Source organism: Anabrus simplex, chromosome 7 (genome assembly GCF_040414725.1).
Source record: "Anabrus simplex isolate iqAnaSimp1 chromosome 7, ASM4041472v1, whole genome shotgun sequence".
NCBI classification, from domain to species: domain Eukaryota; kingdom Metazoa; phylum Arthropoda; class Insecta; order Orthoptera; family Tettigoniidae; genus Anabrus; species Anabrus simplex.
The window spans coordinates 116,256,227-116,275,835 of NC_090271.1; the positions used below are offsets into that span (position 1 = coordinate 116,256,227).

The window sequence follows — 19,609 nt, forward strand, 5'->3', positions numbered from 1 at the left end:
ATCGCCTGCAATTATTGAAGTGGTCATTTAGTGATTTAATTTTAAGATTATTCAAAGAAAGAGACCTATCAATGTCTCAGAATTCACCGGTAGGTTATTGCGGAGAGAATAAAACATAAATGAGGCAAATCGGTCCAGTAGAACGGACGGACGGATTTACCAAAGCTGTTTTGAGTAAACTCTCTTAATTTATAGATTTGAACAAATGATATTTCCTTCTCTTTTGTTTAGTATCTATTATATTTTCAAACAACAACGAGATGAACAAGCAATAGCAATATATTACAAGGTAAGCTTTAGAGCTTAATTATTAACAGGGGAATAGAAGCTACAGTTTCTCAAGATTTGTAAATCTTTAATACATTCATGGTAGAGAGTCTTTGATATTCAACATAAACTTTGCTAGACTTGTTAATATTAGATACAATCTACAACAGAGAGAATATTTCGTGCCCGGCACAACAGCTGAACAGTTAGGTACACATTGCAGAGGACACAGAACTCCTAAATATCATTAACAATGGCCATATGGACCATGAATTCACATTCACATTAGGTTCTCGAAGATTACACTAAAGCTTCTTAGCTTGACACTCCAGTCCTTACTACAAGGGGCAGGAATAACTAATATAGAGATCAGACGATTCAGAAACACAAGATGTTAAGCAGAAAAGGACGAAAACAAATTTTGCTGGAATGCTGAACCACACAACCGTGGTGTAAGGGTGGCGTTCCTGCCTCTTACCCGGAGGCCCCGGGTTCGATTCCCGACCAGGTCAGGGATTTTTACCTGGACCTGAGGGCTGGTTCGAGGTCCACTCAGCCTACGTGATTAGAATTGAGGAGCTATCTGACGGTGAGATAGCGGCCCCGGTCTAGAAAGCCAAGAATAACGGCCGAGAGGATTCGTCGTGCTGACCACACGACACCTCGTAATCTGCAGGCCTTCGGGCTGAGCAGCGGTCGCTTGGTAGTCCAAGGTCCTTCAAGGGCTGTAGTGCCATGGGGTTTGGTTTATTTCTTTTGAACCACACAAGCAATCCCTTGACGTGATTGGCTATAAAACCTATGCAGCAGAAGACCCCGGTGACCCCGACGATAAGCCATACTGCGTGGTGACTGAGAAAGGAAGAAAGAGCCGAAAATATGTAGATAAATTTAGAAAAATTAGAAAAGCTCAGTCACCAGAAAGCAAATTTAACAAGGGTGACGATGATCCACAGCTGTACATCTTAACGATAAAACATGATGCACACTACGATTGTTACATTCCATCCGCAGGAACCTAGAAACCTACATGTTACAAATGTAATATAATTTGCGAAGCCTACATTAACATTAAGGTAAAAGCGGCACATCCTAAAAGTTACATGTTAGAGGGGAACACATGTATCTTCGCGTCGGCACACGCAAACAAGTTCACGTGATAAAGATTAGGCGCCTACCTTACGTACTGCCCCAGTTCATCAGTAACCTCCTGCACTTGCCACTGCACTCCACAACCTCCAGACTGATCCATAAGATCCAAGATTACAAGCAAGCTTGGTAATGATTGGTTGGTTTAAATTGAGCCGACAGTAGTGGCAACTTAGAAACAGAAGAATTAGGTTGTCGAGTGCCTTCCCTCTAATAGGTACAATTCTCTAACACGCAGAATACAATCTAAGACCCTGAATGGCACTCCAAATTAGAAACTAGTGACATCTGTTAATAATCTCGAAAATTAAGTACTCTTCATTCGGTTCTGCCTGTCTTCGTGAGACTTCACTGTCTTCATGCGTTAAAGGTGTTTCCTACCATTAGGAAGAGGTCGTACTAGTGCTAAAATTATTATTATTATTATTATTATTATTATTATTATTATTATTATTATTATTATTTCCAAATAATACAGTACGCCGAATCCAAAGCACTTTTTTGAAGATAAACAAATTAGTTAGAGCACTTCGTATCGCAAATTCCATTACATTATGCTACTAACACTTAGAAGAGGGTAGTAAGTCTATATAATGCACGGCTACAAAAAAAAATTATATATAGCACCTTGTCGTGAACAATTTAACAGGTCAGTATATTTATTTTCTAATCACTTACATCAATTAGATCCCCTAAAGTGTCGTTGCTCAGTGGCTTGTCGCCGAAGTAGAATGATCTGATCTTGGGTATCATCTCATCTCCGCAGGTTGCTTCTCTGCAGATCCTCAATTCAGGCTTGAACGTTTCTGAAAAATCTTCATCGACCTCCTGCAACGTTCTGTTGTGTTGAAATACTCCGACTGAAATATGAACGTGAGAATAAGTGGAACAGCTATGCATATTTTCACTACCAATATACGAGACATACAATCATAATATTAAAAAATGTAAGAAAACAACTTCAGATTATATCAATCAATCAATCAATCAATCAATCAATCAATCAATCAATCAATCAATCAATCAATCAATCAATCAATCAATCAATCAATCAATCAATCAATCAATCAATCAATCAATCAATCAATCAATCACCACTGATCGGAATTTTGGGCTGTTGTACTGGTGGCACATTCCCTATCAGTTATTTATTTATCCTCTTCTTTAATTATTTCAAATAAGTTGGAAATTTATCGAATCTCTCCATTAGAAATTTATTGCAATCTCTAAATCCTCTTACTAGAAACAAATATTTGACTAAATTCCAAATAAGAATTCAAAATTAATCTTCATATTATGATCATGTCTGCTTTTGGAAACTCACTTCAGTCTCATTCTTTTATAAAAGCCCTTTCACGCCGTATCTTCGCTGACAGCTCGGAATGCATCATTTAGTCAAGCAGCTCGTCCCCTTTATCACAAAAATTCCTAGCTGAATGGTCAGAACATTATCGTAAATTACTATTTTTTCGGGAATCATCCAGAACAAATCGTGCTTCTTTCTTTCGGGTCTTTTCCACTTCTCGAATCAAGTAATCCTGGTGAGAGTCCCACAGTCTGTAACCATACTCTAATAATTGGAACCATATTTGCTCTGTCCCCTAAATATTTAGTACTACTCCTAAACACCGTCAAAACCATACGAATATATCTTTGTCTTTAATTTAATATCCCATTTATGTTATTACCCCAATTAAGACCTTTCCTATATTAACATGTCCCTTCACTACATCAACACTGTAATTAAACATGAGACATTTCCTCTAGGTCAAACTTAAAACCTTCATTTTCACCCACAAAATGACTGACCTGTTTTTCCAGTTCTTTACTCATATCATTCAAACGTATTTGACAAGACAAACGACACTGACATGGTATTTAATTCCGATGGGGAAGTATGTGTTCTAAATGTGCACCGTCATGTGCAACACATTGTTCATATCGTTTCTGAAGGTTGTTGATGAATAACGGTTTCTGTAAGAATTCGAAAAATAACTTATCTCCTCGCATAATTCGGGAATATTTTTATGTGTGTCTTCTGCCTTGAAAACAGATTTTCCAACAATTTCCATGTGTATCTGTCTGGGTCCGTGGGTTTCGGGATGCTGAAGGATTCGAGAATGGAGTGCAAGGAGAAATTAGGTGATCTACAAAGTGTCGATGCGGAAGGGCAAGTGACTGCCCTGGAGTTTGGACGGTAGTTCCAAATTGTTCATCATTAGTCGTTGGAGGGGTATCTATCTGCTGCAACAAAAATGGCACAAATCCTACCCTAATGACGCAATAATGATGCCTATGTTAGTAGGTAGTCTGCACGGCGACTAACTCAGAGCGGGTTCTACTTCACCGAGATAGCGGGGTCCTGGGTAAACGTGTTATGACGCTAAGGTGGATGAAGCGCAGTTTTACGGCAGGCTGCTCTACTCTGTTTGCGTGAAGCGCTGATTTACGATTGGCTGTCCTTCCCTGTTTGGATGAAGCACTGGGTCACCCCTCTTCGGAACGAGCTCCTCGAGACTTAAATTTAGGTAAAAGAATCATATTCGTATTTTTAATACTTTTAAGAGCTATAGATTTTTTTATTGTTACATACATACATCATACATCATCATTATAGACTGTTATGCCTTTCAGCGTTCAGTCTGCAAATCCAGCAAACGCTTCCCATTCCCATTAGCTTCCATATCTTCCCCACATTTACCAACACCCTTTCGTATCCTTCAGTTCTATTCCCAACTCTCGCATTGAAATCGCCCATTAGCACTATTCTATTCTCGTTGTTGACCATGATGTCACTCAATGCTTCATAAAACTTGTCAACTTCATCCTCATCTGCACCCTCACATGGTGAATACACGGGGACAGTTCTAGTCCTAATTCCTCCAACTGACAAGTCTACCCACATCATTCGCTCATTTACGTGCCTAACAGAAACTATGTTGCATGCAATGGTATTCCTGACAAAGAGCCCTACCCCAGATTCTGCCCTTCCCTTTCTAACACCCGTCAAGTACACTTTATAATCTCCTATCTCTTCCTCATTATCTCCCCTTACCCGAATATCACTTACTCCTAGCACATCCATATACATCCTCTTTACAGACTCAGCCAGTTCTACTTCCTTTCTTCCATAAGCCCCATTAATATTGATAGCTCCCCATCGAATTCCATTTCGTTCGCCAAGTTGTTTCCAAGGAGCCTCTCGCCTGTCAAATGGGAGTGGGACACCGTTACTCCCATAGGTCCGAGGCTTGCTTAAAATGTTCTGAGCTCGGTAAATTCATGAAGCAGGACGCTACCCTACTTGCACATAGTCCAAGTGAGGATATCTCCTCTAACGGGTTATGGACCACCGATGAATTGTGTAGTCCTAGCCGCCTGAGCACAAGGAGGGCCACGGCTCAGAATATGTCCGAGATGCCCACTCCCATTCCATAGCAACTGGTATCCCGACTCTCAGGACCACTTACTAGGCCACTCAGCCGTTGCCCATGGTTCACTAACGAGGACGTGACTACAGTAACCCACACCATGAACCTTTTTATTGTTAAGATTTTGAAAATGTTCTACCGCTCAGATCATAAAATTCCTGTTCTAAATACAATTTTTATGCTTAACCTACCAGTTTCCCCGTTTAGACATATTTTTTCCAATTAATCGTTTTTCACCCCCTCGCATTCCCTCTCACCCCTTCATCACAAAGAGCTCATCGAGGCTTGATTTTCGGTAAGGGATTCCAGTTTGTACCTTAAACTGTTTTAAGAGCAATGAATACTTTTGTGTTCAGGGTTGAAAAAAGGGTAAATATCTCGGAAACAGTGCGTTCAAGAGCTTTCTTCGCCTCTATTTTTTACGAAATAAGCACAAAGATAGTTCGGGAGCCAACTATCTAACTAATCAGTATCCATGAACCCAAAGAGGGTCGATGTCATCTGCTTTCATCTAAGCAGAGAAGAGCAGCCGGGCATAAAATTAGTACTCAGAGATGGTGAGTCGGCCGGGAAACTTGGCCTTAGGGAAGGTCAGACGTCCGTAAAACTTTGCTTCATTCAAACAGGGAAGACAACTAGCCGTAAAACAGTGCTTCATGCAAACAGGGTAGGGCAGCCTGTCCTAAAACTGAGCTTCGTCCACCTTAGCGTCATAGCACGGTTACCAGAATGCCGCCATATTATTGAAGTAGAACCCACAGACCACCTACTTCTGTTTTCGTAATCTGTGCAGCATCCTTGATGTCCAGTGTTTGATGCCCGGACACGGCGCACCAAATAGTAATTCGTGCACTGCGCAGTGTTTCCTGTTCAACGACACGTAGCTTCGGATTTCATCTGAAAACCATATATGTTGCTGAATAATTCTGGATCCTCAGACGTCATGGAGAGAACTCGGCTGCAGTACTGTAATCGGGCTCGCTCATCTCTTATCCCTTTCTGTTAGACACTGAGCAACTTGAAGGCAGTATGCAAATCCACCCAGATCTTTAAACATCCGCCGAACAGACAGTCGCTGGTTTCAACGATGTCCGTCGTGGACTGCGCTTTGGGGGCTGTAACACCTCTGGAGAAGTCGTCCATAACTCTCGTTCGTGCCAGCCGTTTTGGGCGCCCTGTTGTCCTATTTCGTTGACATAAGACTGATCCTGTATGGCGGAATTCGTCACCGACAGCTAACATTGTTCTGTTATTTAGTGCATCCTTATTAAATCCCTCCTCGTAATGTTCTTTGATGTGAAGCATACTTGGCCAATTGTGACGCCCCACTTCGTATGACCGGAAATAACGTTCCACGAAACAATGAAAAACCTTTCCTCAGTTGTGAGAACTTAATTTCAGAAATCAATACATCACTGCATTCAAAATATTTCAAAATATTATGTACAGGATGGTCGGAAACGGCGTGAACCGGGTGTATGAGCATTACAGGGTTGGTAAAACTGAAAAATAATTTGAAAGGAATAATTCGATATCTCACACCGTTGTCATTTTATCAGCTGATCAAGTTAGCCAATCACATCGCTTCGCGGGTGAGTTCAAAAGGGTTTTGCGCGGCAGTGTTGCTAAATCTGTACGGCTAGAGAGCCATGCCGATAAATCAGCATCAAACACAAACACACCGTCAGTTTCAGCCAGTTTCACCAAAGCATACCTGCTTTGGTGCGATCTTGTCAGCTCGGAGGTCTGTACGCAAACCTGGCGAATGGACTGAGTGTTCTCAATCCGATCTTCAGCCACGTACAGATCCACCGCCTCGCACAGTCCATTTGAATACGCCCGCGAAGTGATCTGATTGCCTGAATCCAGCAGCGGATGAAATGACAATGGTGCGAGGCATCGAATTAGTTCTTTTAAATTATTTGTGAGCATGACCAATCCTCTAACGCTCATATACCCGGCTCACGTTGTTACGTACCTCCGTGTATACAATAAGTAAGTACTTCGTTCTTAGGGAAAAGTGGACAGAAGATAAGCAATAAATTTCATCCCTAATATATTGCCATTAACTGGTCGGCTCCATGGCTATATGGCTAGCGTGCTGGCATTTGGTTCAAAGGGTTCCGGGTTCGATTCCCGGCCGGATCGGGGATTTTAACATTAATTGGTTATTTCCACTGGTCCGGGGACTGGGTATGTGTGTCGTCCTTAAGAAAAAAATACAAGAAAAAGAAAGATAGAATTAGAAAAACAAGAAAAACGTATCTGTAAAAAATCTAAAATATAGAAGTATATATGTATTTTTTAAACGTACCGTATAAGAATACATAGATCCAGTTACAGTACTAAGTAATATACAGCGAGAAATAATGTTAATATTAGAAATGGGTTTAGAGGTCATTTAGTCCTGATATTGTTGTTTTTAACATGGATATGTTTCTAGCCTGGGAGGTCTATATTGAATTAGCTTCAGAAATTTAGCGTAAATAAATTTCCGTGAATAGAAAAACCGACAGCATAGTAAAAAGGCAACCAGTGTTCGTCGCCTTCTTCCTCACTTTATCACTCTGTGCCAGAAACTCTGCCTTCAGTATACAGTAGGTACAAATGGCACCGCATATTAAACAAGTTTTCACTGTGTTCTACTGGCGTTTCGTCTAGAGCATAGCAAAGCCCCCTACACACAGTGACGATACCCTAAGTCAGCAGAATTTTCCTCATTATACGCATCTTGGTATTTTGTGAATATTTATGGCCATAAAATCGTGGATCAAATCAACCAACATTTTGTTGGACGTAGAACTTGATAGGTGGAACTATCTTGTGGCATTGCATGGGAATGTTGTGTGCTGGATCATCTGCCATTTTGTTAGACGTAGGTTATTATGCTACATATATCTTTCAATTTATCAGAACGCTTTATCTCGCATGTGAGTGGAGTGAAATTATGCGTTATCTGCACCCCTGCCAAGTTGTAAGAGTCTGCTAAGAGGGGAACAACCAAGGAAACAGTACTTGCTCTCTCGTATTCTAAGCACAAAATTATATCCATGTTTCTATGCTTATATGCTATGTTTATATTTATATGCTATGTTTATATTTATATGCTATGTTTATATTTAAAGCCAGCTGTTGCCTACCCGTCGTTAAGGGATTAGTTTTCTCTACTGCAGTAATAATGCCATTTGTAGGAGGCGTGTGACAGCAGAAGAATCTGAGTAGAGCTCAACTAACGTCAATAGTCAGTCAATGTAATATTATTATCGATAAATATTAGGGGGCTTGGACAATTGTAGACCGTCATTGTTTTCTCTCGACTCGGCGATATTAGGGCATCGAGACCTGCATTTAAACTTCCTCCACCATTTTCATTCATTCATTCATTCATTCATTCATTCATCCATTCATTCATTCATTATTTATTTACCATAAACCTTTACAGTATCTATGGAAGGCCAGGGGAAAAGGACAGGCCCCCTCTACACTTAGTGCCCCCTGACCTTTGAAATAATTACCTAAATCCTAAACTAAAATACTTATATACACTATTTACAGGTAAAGTAACAAGGAATAGCCTAATATATATATTTTTCTCATTTATACAACCTTTCACTCCCTCGTTCATTCTTCCATATATTCACATGCATTTCCTCACCGTATGTGCTTCCTAACATAACATTTAACTATATTTAAATTTGTACATTTAATGTTGGCGGGTAGATCGTTCCAAAGCCGCGCTGAACTATCGAACAAACCTAGTTTGTATGATACAACCCACGCCCTCATTTTTCGGTGATTGTTCCTTCACTGTTTTCTTCAGATTTCGAGTCATGTTCGTTATTTTTCTAATCAATAGCGGCTAATTCCACGCAGTTGTCAGCTTATCGCCAGTTACGTCGTTCCCCTTAAAGACAGAACAAATTTCTATGCCACCGATGCTCTGCCTTGATGGACTTCATAGTAAGAAAAATCTAAATTTGTGAATTTCTCCCGTGTTAGAGGTTATACATTAAAAAGGTGCATTTACATGATCGGAAATTTTGCCTTTTTTAATGTTTCTTATGCACCCTATTTAGACTGAAGTAACATTTGCGTAGATATCTATAAGCATGTGAAAAGTTTTTAAGTATCGCGAACACCTTCGTTATCATTCCTCGCACGCTAATAACGTACCAAACATAAAATAAAGGAAATAATATTTTTCTTAAGATCCAGGAATTTGTTAACAGAGATATTTGAGAATTAAATTTAAAACTTCCCCTAAAATTCTACTTCACCCAAATTCAATAAATATGTTTATAGCGTAGGCATTATCGGCTTTCCTCTGCTGTTAATTAATTATATTCTGTTATTTTCTCGTGATGCACGTGCAGACAGACAGACAGACAGACAGAAATAATGAAAATGCATAAATTGCATTTCCTTCTTATTCTGGATATGACCAGCACGCAAATGCATTTGTAACTCTTATTTTACTTATGCAGGATGTTCCTAAATATGTGATAGGTAATCTAGCGTAATCTGTCCTATGGTTGATCGTTTACATGCTATGCTTGATTTAGTTATTATCTGGAATGCAAGGGTGGAGGTGGGCGGAATTAATTCATTTTACACTGCCATTGGAAATGGGGTGTTATCTACTGGAGGGTATACTTTCTGAGTGAAACTTGTAGTATTCATACTATCCAGCATTAAACATGTTTAAAGCTGTTACAAAAAGAAGCAGTCTTTATAACTCACTTATAATCAGCAGATATTATACATATATTATACTTACCTGATACAAGATATATTCCTTCACCTGAAGTTACTCCTGTGACATACGGTACATTGTGAAACTTTCCCTCGTCCACAAGGGCGACCGGATCCTCTGTAATGAAGGCGGTCTCTCCCTCTACCACCGGTTCCACGGTAGGTACTTCATGATAATGATTCAAAAGACGCAAGCGGTCCTGTGTACACATAGAGAAAACAAAGATACTGTTATGAGACCCGGAATGTAACACGAGATAGCTCAGGAAGATGGTGCAAGCGAAATTGTCAATACACACACGCATGCACGCGCACATACACACATTGTTCTTGTTCTTCTTCTCCTTGGCTCTTTCCCAGATTTTTGGGGTTGGCCGGTGCCTTTTCTGCTACCAACACTATGTGGAGCGATATACCGTATACACCACTGCGCGTTTCTGTGGTGGTTGGTAGTGTCAGATGCCTTAAGACTAATATGAGCACCAAAATTCTCATCTAGAAGCATCAACCATACGAAGTTAAAATATACTACACGGCTGGGAATCGAATACGTGGCCCTATGAACCTAAAGCAACTACGCTGAACATTCAGCCAAAGAGCCGAACGATGATGTAAAATAATAATAATACATGATAAGCATGCTGGTTCAACAAAGAGAGACCGCAAAAGCAACAGGAATGAATCACAAGACTGTACTAGTTGTTGAGGGAGGAAGCTGCCTACCAGGAGACCTTACAAGGTCGTGAAAATGTATCCGAACCTGACATGATGACATAGTCCTCGATTTCGCTAGACCTCAAGTTGCGAGGACCACAAATGTCCTGCTGGACTCATGGCGTTGAAAACATTTCGTGAACACCAAGCAGCACTGAGTTCATATCATCTGCCTGAACAAGTCTGATAAAATCATCAATTGCTACAGGGGCGATTTAAGAGGCATAAAACTATCAAATAAACATGCTCAACAATCACACCCTGGATTTTGCCATTTGAGTCTGGGGAAGTTGATTGTAAAACAAATTCGTTGACCATATTGAAAAATATGGAATGATGTGGAAATTAATTCATGCAGTTTACCTTGTCTCTCGTGTCCCCATCCTACTTTCTTTACGTCTATAATTTATGTGGAAAGTGGTGGATAACTAACAGCTTGCCTCCAAAAACCTACAGTATGTCCTGGGTGTGATGAATCGCTCCTTGCAGGCTTCCACTGGTTAGACACTTCAATACGTTCACCCATTGAACAGTGTGACCAGACTAACTTGTTCTTGACAAAAACAATAGAAAACAAGTTGTGTTCTCTCATTTCATTTACATGGCAAAAAAGTACTTTTCGCTTTTGTAAAGCTATTGGACGCTTCAGCTCCGTTCGTACTGTCGGTTTTGTCGCTAGTGTCGTCAGCCGAAGAACGAAAATGTGGTTTCCGAAGAATTTCCGATCACCTGTTCTCAAACTGCGGGGCTATCTTCTTCGACGTCTTCTAGAGAGAAAAGATAAACGTATCCGAGTATCCTCCTCTGGGAACCATGTGACCTTGCCGCGGTGGGGAGGCTTGCGTGTCCCAATGATGCAGATAGCCGAGCCGCAGGTGCAACCATATCGGATGGGTATCTGTTGAGAGACCAGACTAACGAATGGTTCATCGAAAGGGGGGTAGCAGCCTTTCGGTTGTTGCAAGGGCGGCAGTCTAGACGATTGACTGATACGGCCTTGTAATAATACTCAACATGGCTTAGCTGTGTTGATACTGCTACACGGCTGAAAGCAACGGGAAACTACAGCCGTAACCACCTCCCGAGGACATGCAGCTCTCTCTGTATGAAAGATGTACTGATGATGGCTTCCTCCCGGGTAAAATATTCCGGAGGTAAACTAGTCCCCCATTCGGATCTCCGGGTGGGGACTACACGAGAGGGGGCGATCATCAGGAAGATGGATACTGACATTCTGCGAGTCGGAGCGTGGAATGTTAGGAGTTTGAATCGTTGTGGTAGGTTAGAGAATCTGAAAAGGGAGATGGATAGGCTAAAGTTAGATGTAGTTGGTATAAGTGAAGTACGTTGGCAGGAAGAACAGGATTTTTGGTCAGGCGACTACCGAATTATCAACACGAAATCAAACAGGGGTAATGCAGGAGTTGGTTTAATAATGAATAAGAAAATAGGGCAGCGGATAAGCTACTACGACCAGCATAGTGAAAGAATTATTGTCGCCAAGATAGACACCAAACCAATGCCCACCACAATAGTGCAGGTCTATATGCCTACTAGTTCAGCGGATGATGAAGAAATTGAAAGAATATATGAGGAGATAGAAGATTTAATACAATATGTCAAAGGTGACGAGAATCTAATTGTGATGGGAGACTGGAACGCAGTGGTAGGCCAAGGAAGAGAAGGTAGCACAGTAGGAGAATTTGGATTGGGACAAAGGAACGAAAGAGGAAGTCGGCTGGTTGAATTTTGCACTGACCATAATTTAGTCCTCGCCAATACTTGGTTCAAACACCACAAACGACGGCTGTATACGTGGACGAGACCTGGAGACACTGGAAGGTATCAAATAGACTTCATTATGATTAGGCAGAGATTCAGAAACCAGGTGTTGGATTGCAAAACTTTCCCAGGAGCAGACGTGGACTCTGACCACAACTTGTTGGTCATGAAATGCCATCTGAAGTTGAAGAAATTGAAGAAAGGAAAGAATGCAAAAAGATGGGATCTAGACAAGTTGAAAGAAAAGAGTGTGATGGATCGTTTCAAGGAACATGTTGCACAAGGACTAAATGAAAAGACCGAAAGAAACACAGTAGAGGAAGAGTGGAGAGTCATGAAAAATGAAGTCAGTAGGGCTGCTGAAGAAATGTTAGGAAGGAAGAAAAGATCAACTAAGAATCAGTGGATAACTCAGGAGATACTAGACCTGATTGATGAACGACGAAAATACAAGAATGCTAGAAATGAAGAGGGCAGAAAAGAATACAGGCGATTAAAGAATCAAGTGGATAGAAAGTGCAAGGTAGCTAAGGAAGAATGGCTGAAGGAGAAGTGCAAGGATGTCGAAGGCTGTATGGTCCTGGGCAAGGTAGATGCTGCATACAGGAAAATCAAGGAAACCTTTGGAGAAAGGAAATCTAGGTGCATGAATATTAAGAGCTCAGATGGAAAGCCACTTCTAGGGAAAGAAGACAAAGCAGAAAGATGGCAGGAGCATATCCAACAGTTGTATCAAGGTAACGATGTAGATAATTTCGTTCTGGAACATGAAGAGGCTGTTGATGCTGATGAAATGGGAGACCCAATTTTGAGGTCAGAGTTTGACAGAGCTGTGAGTGACCTAAATAGGAACAAGGCACCTGGAATTGATGATATTCCCTCTGAATTACTGACTGCCTTAGGAGAAACCAGCATGGTAAGGTTATTTCATTTAGTGTGCAAGATATATGAGACAGGAGAAGTCCCATCCGATTTTCGGCAGAATGTTGTTATACCTATTCCCAAGAAAGCCGGTGCTGACAGGTGTGAAAACTACCGCACTATTAGTTTAGTATCTCATGCCTGCAAAATTTTAACACGTATTATTTACAGAAGAATGGAAAAACAAGTTGAAGCTGAGTTGGGGGAAGATCAATTTGGCTTCAGAAGAAATGTAGGAACACGTGAAGCAATCCTGACTTTACGTCTGATCTTAGAGGATCGAATCAAGAAGGACAAGCCCACGTACATGGCATTCGTAGATCTAGAAAAGGCATTCGATAATGTTGATTGGACCAGGCTATTTATGATTCTGAAGATGATAGGGATCAGATACCGAGAACGAAGAATTATCTACAACCTGTATAAAAATCAGTCTGCAGTGATAAGAATCGAGGGCTTTGAAAAGGAAGCAGCAATCCAGAAAGGAGTGAGGCAAGGCTGCAGTTTGTCCCCTCTCCTTTTCAATGTTTACATAGAACAGGCAGTAAAGGAAATCAAAGAGAAATTTGGAAATGGAATCACAGTCCAAGGAGAGGAAATCAAAACCTTGAGATTTGCCGATGATATTGTTATTTTATCTGAGACTGCAGAAGATCTCGAGAAGTTGCTGAATGGTATGGATGAAGTCTTAGGTAAGGAGTACAAGATGAAAATAAATAAGTCCAAAACAAAAGTAATGGAGTGCGGTCGAACGAAGGCAGGTGATATAGGAAATATTAGATTAGGAAACGAAGTCTTAAAGGAAGTAGATGAATATTTTTACTTGGGTAGTAAAATAACCAACGATGGCAGAAGTAAGGAGGACATAAAATGCAGACTAGCACAAGCAAGGAAGAGCTTTCTTAAGAAAAGAAATTTGCTCACTTCAAACATTGATATCGGAATTAGAAAGATGTTTTTGAAGACTTTTGTGTGGAGCGTGGCATTGCATGGAAGTGAAACATGGACGATAACTAGCTCAGAAAGAAAGAGAATAGAAGCTTTTGAAATGTGGTGTTATAGAAGAATGCTGAAGGTGAGATGGATAGATCGAATCACGAATGAAGAGATACTGAATCGAATTGGTGAGAGGAGATCGATTTGGCTAAATTTGACGAGAAGAAGAGATAGAATGATAGGACACATCTTAAGACACCCAGGACTTGTTCAGTTGGTTTTTGAAGGAAGTGTAGGTGGCAAGAACGGTAGGGGTAGACCAAGGTATGAATATGACAAACAGATTAGAGCAGATGTAGGATGCAATAGTTACGTAGAAATGAAAAGGTTAGCACAGGATAGGGTGGCATGGAGGGCTGCATCAAACCAGTCTATGGACTGATGACTCAAACAACAACAACATCCGAGTATATCAGCAGCACGTCAAATACATATTCATTCATTTTTGTCCGGGACATCTTCAGGGATAAACCTTACTTTCACTTCTAAAATTCCTTGTTTCTGGCCTCTTAGGCATCCTCGATTAGTTGAAATGTCGTATGGCTAAAATGAAATGTCATATGGCCTCGATTAGTTGAACAATTGGGACTGAAGCATGCTGGATTATTTCTGGATTGTTCCCTGGGTCTTTCGGTCAAGAGTCTTGGCAATCCGATATTTTTCTGGCTGTCAACTATTAAACCGCTGCTATTTCAAATTGGTGCACACATGAGCAGGTAATTTTTGATAAGTGTTATACACTGGCGGAAAAAATATCCAAACACTTTCAAATAAGGAATGCAGAATACGGAAATTTTGGCAATATCTTTGTCGTGGTAACATATTTAATTTATTAAAAGTACAAGATTACAGGTCAATACCCCGTGAGCAAAGCCATCGCAAATGTGCCTTGCTGGTCCATTAAAAATCAGTGTAATCGCCTGATTGTTGAATGCACGCATGCAAACGTGCATGCATCGTGTCGTACAGGTGCCGGATGTCAGCTTGTGGGATGGAGTTTCGTGCCTGTTGCACTTGGTCGGTCAATACAGTCAATACAGGGATGGTTAATGCGAGTTGCGGATGACACTGGAGTTGTCGTTCAATGATGTCCCATACGAGTTCGATTGGAGACAGATCGGGGGATCAAGCAGGCTAAGGCAACATGTCGACACTCTGTAGTGAATATTGGGTTACAACAGCGGTAAGGGGTGTGCAATATTCCTGTTGGGAAACACCCCCGGGCATGCTGTTCATATATGGCAGCACAACAGTCGAATATCCAGATGGACGTACACATCTGCAGTCAGGGTGCATGGGATAACCACGAGATTGCTCCTGCTGTCATAGGAAATTGCTCCCCAGACCAGAACTCCCGGTGTAGGTCCACTGTGTCGTCGCCCCAGGCAGGTGAAATGCAGACGTTCACCTGGCTTCCTTCTGTCCAATACACGGCCATCAATGGCACAAAGGCAGAACCGGCATTCTTCACAAAACACAACGGACCTCCACTCCATCCTCGCTCGCTCGCTCGCTCGCTTGGCATTACTGAAGTCGCAGACGGTGGTGTTTTGAGGTAAGTGGAATGCATGCCGCAGGGCGTCTGACCCGGAACTGTCCTTCAATTAACCAGTTTCGAACAGTTCGTTGCATCACTGTGGTACCAACTGCCGCTCGAATTGCTGCCGCAGACACACTCCGCTGCGTCACAGCCATACGCCGAATAAGGCTCTCGGTGGTGCCATGGGGACGTCCGGAGACCGTTATTCTTGCGAGCGTACTTTCCCGTGACCACTGCTGTCAGCACGCATGCACAGTGCAGATATCCCTGACAAGTCGTTCTGCAATAGCGCAGAAGGAAAATCCACCTTCACGTAGCCCTAGTGTATGGCCTCGTTCAACCGCAGTGAGCTGTTGATACTCACCCCTTCGTCGTCGGGTAGGCATTATTGACCCACTCATAGTCACTCCGTCCAATCTCACAGGTAGCTAACGCTCTCGCCACAACACCCAGTAATTAAAGCAAACCTGATTTGTAAAGTCATGGGGCCGCTACTAGCGTCATGCTAATGTGATTTGCGTGAAATTTTAATAAACGTCACCTTTCAGGTGTATAAACACGCCTACTAACGTTAATTAAACTAGCACAATCCCTTCCTTGTGTTTGGATATTTTGCATCCAGTGTATGTGAAATAAATTTAAGTACCGCGAATTGGGTCATGCTTGTAGTGAGATATATTAAAACCTTGAGAAATTGACCATTTAGCATGTTTTAAATACACTGCATTAACGTGCTATAAAACCACTGCTTAATTCATGAAACCTATGAGTAATCGCCTGAAAATGTTCCTTCTTCATGGTAAACGCATAATTTTTAGCCATAAATTGTTCTTCCACGCGCAGATATTATAAATCATTACGACTGCCCAGGTACCGAATTTTCCCTTAACTGACCCACCTAGTCTCAGGTTCTGATAAATGTCGTGACGGCAGCTGCATTTACAACGACCCTTTCACTAAAAAAATCGTTTGTTCCAGGGTTGTAGCTATCGTTTGAATAACATATTGTCACTTATTCAAAAATATTTGTTTGCCAATAATACGCCTATTTGGCCCAACTATGCACAGCGATCGTGCGGGATACCTTCGTCGTCTTCAGACGTCAATCTTCCCATCGATTAGGAATTTCTCCACTGCCTATGGTTTCCTAATAATGCTTCCTATATTCTTGAGGAACCGCTTGCTGGTAAAGGCCAATGTCTCGTTTTGATGTCCAGTTGCCTCAATATCAACTCGTTATTACGGTGTTCGACGCATGGTATTCATAGTAATCTACATCCCTTCCTGTGGTGCTCAGTCCAAAGTTTGGTTTTTAGCAGCTGTCCACGTAGTCCAGTCTGCAGTCCGTCTTTTTTGCTAGTTGCTTTACGTCGCACCGACACAGATAGGTCTTATGGCGACGATGGGAAGGGAAGGGCTGGGAGTGGGAAGGAAGTGGCCGTGGCCTTAATTAAGGTACAGCCCCAGCATTTGCCTGATATGAAAATGGGAAACCACGGACAACCATCTTCAGGGCTGCCGATAGTGGGGTTCGAACCTACTATCTCCCGAATACTGGATACTGGCCGCACTTAAGCGACTGCAGCTATCGAGCTTGGTAGTCCGTCTTTTAAGCGCCGGGTAGATGTTTTCAAACGTCATTACTGCACTCACTCTGTTCCCTCATGTTGGGAAGATACAACATGATTACCATGACTTATCAAATGACCCCGTTATTTAGAGCAATATAAATGGCATAAAGGTAGGGAATAATGTAGAGGAATGATAGTAGTGGTGACAGAAAACTTACTTCTTCATTTATTGCGACAGCTGATGTCATGAGCAGTTGGTCGGAGCTGACGTTGCGCAGGAAGTCCACCAGGTCCTGACTGGACTCTCCAGTGAATCCTAAAGCTTTTCCGACGAGGAAAGCATTATTTCTGGGTTTATCTGCTACGGCTAAAGCACATGATGCTGAGCCACTTTGACCAATGGCGCCGCGAAATAGTCCTGTAAAACATACGGTAGTTAACAACTTATAGTAATAAATCAAGATATTTCTCTTCAGAGCATTATTATCAGAGTCAGAACTGCTTAGAACTAAGAAATGCTCACGCAATTCTATAAATGCTATGTGCATGAGAACTCTGTTTCGTTGGCCGCTTGCCATCCAGTCAGAACACATACCCACAAAACTTCACTATTGGTTTTCTTATTGAGTCTATCAGTCACTCGTTTTCCTGATACAGTTCATCACTTCCTTTTATCTACATTTTCCTACCACCATCTTCACTCCTTTTATCTTGCGGAGGATCTTCTCTCTCAAATAATTCGGTTTCTCCTAGTCCAGCTTGTACAGTCGCTCGGAAATACTGCCTTGCATGAACACACTCCGTTTTAATTAATGTGCTGTTATGTCTGACCTTAGCTTGTCTTGAGATAGCCTTTTACTTGTACAAGTAGTTTTCTACGGTGGACAGTAGCCATCTGCTCTTGGCTGCTGGCATTGGCTTCCCGTTTATTAGTTTGCATATGGGGAATGCCACCAAGGTAGCTGAAGCTGTTACTTGTTACATACGACGTTATTATTATTATTATTATTATTATTATTATTATTATTATTATTATTATTATTATTATTATTATTATTATTACTATTGTTGTTGTCCGCCTCCGTAGCGTAACGGTTACTGTTATTAGCTGCCGTCCTTGGGGGTGGTATTGCCAGAAATTTAAGAATGGCAGGAGAGCTGGTATGTGGTTGATATGGTACATGCAGCTCACCTCCATTGGGCGTGTGCCTGAAAAGAGCTGCATCACCTCGGGATGAGGACACGAGTTAAGTCCGACTCATTGGCTGAGTGGTCAGCGTACCGGCCTTCGGTTTAGAGGGTGCCGCTTCGATTCCCGGCCGGGTCGGGGATTTTAACCTTCATTGGCTAATTCCAATGGTCCAGGGGCTGGATGTTTGTACTGTATCCAACATCCCTGCAAATCACACACCACACAAAACACTATCCTCCACCACAATAACACGCAGTTACCTACACATGGCAGATGCCGCCCACCCTCATCGGAGGGTCTGCCTTACAAGGGCTACACTCGGCTAGAAATAGCCACACGAAATTATTATTATTATTATTATTATTATTATTATTATTATTATTATTATTATTATTATTATTATTATTATTATTATTATTATTATTTAGTGTATTTAGAAAGCAACATGAACATCCATTTTGTACTTCATGTAGTACGCTGTATAGAATTTACTGTTTTAAGTTAAATTGTACAGCAGCGTAGGCGTTAAATTGAATTTATATTAGATTTGTACTTGGACTACTAGTAGACAGCCAATGAAAACAAGTATCCATAACGTAGACAGGTAAAATAAACCATCTATCTATCTATCTATCTATCTATCTATCTATCTATCCTTGAATTTTTTTACAAGTTGTTTAAAGTCGCACCGACACAAATGGGTCCTATGGTGACGATGGGATAGGAAAGGTCTAGGAGAGTGAAGGAAGCAGCCGTGGCCTTAATTCAGGTACAGTCACAGAATTTGCCTGTTGTTAAATTAGGAAACCACGAAAAACCATCTTCAGGGCTGCCGACAGTGTGGTTGGAACCCATAAGCGCACGGCCAACTCGTTCGGTATCCATCTATACCTGATAACTTGTATTAGGTGTAGTGCTAAGTGAAAATATTTTACATGTAATTTTAACTTAGCATATGTTTGGAAATTAGTGTAAAGAGAAAAGATTAGCTCAGGAAATGTAAGCTTCAAAGTTCCAGGTCCACTGGACCATACAGTAACACTTCTGTGGTTACATCTTACCTTTAGACATGGGTGAGAGCATGTGGTAGTGTATTGAGGTACCACCAGCACTCTGCCCGAAAATTGTCACTTGGTTTGGGTCCCCACCAAATGCGGCGATGTTCTGCTGCACCCAACGTAAAGCAAGGACTTGGTCCTTCATTCCAGCGTTGCCCGGTGCTACCTCGTCTTCAGTGCTCAGGAAACCTGAAAGAAATTTATGGTACACTACATCATGACACTTGGGATTAAAA

The 19,609-nt window shown here is 41.5% G+C and overlaps 1 protein-coding gene across 1 annotated transcript in view; it reads right to left on the reverse strand.

The window, feature by feature from the left end:
* LOC136877731 (esterase FE4) overlaps positions 1–19,609 on the reverse strand; it is a 79,307-nt gene that overhangs the window by 35,060 nt on the left and 24,638 nt on the right. Inside the window, exons 4-7 of the mRNA XM_068228724.1 lie at positions 19,377–19,562; positions 17,342–17,541; positions 9,625–9,799; positions 2,095–2,276 (exon numbers count right to left, since the gene is read on the reverse strand). Coding sequence (XP_068084825.1) covers positions 2,095–2,276; positions 9,625–9,799; positions 17,342–17,541; positions 19,377–19,562 — 743 coding nt within the window. The remainder of the gene's footprint in view (positions 1–2,094; positions 2,277–9,624; positions 9,800–17,341; positions 17,542–19,376; positions 19,563–19,609) is intronic.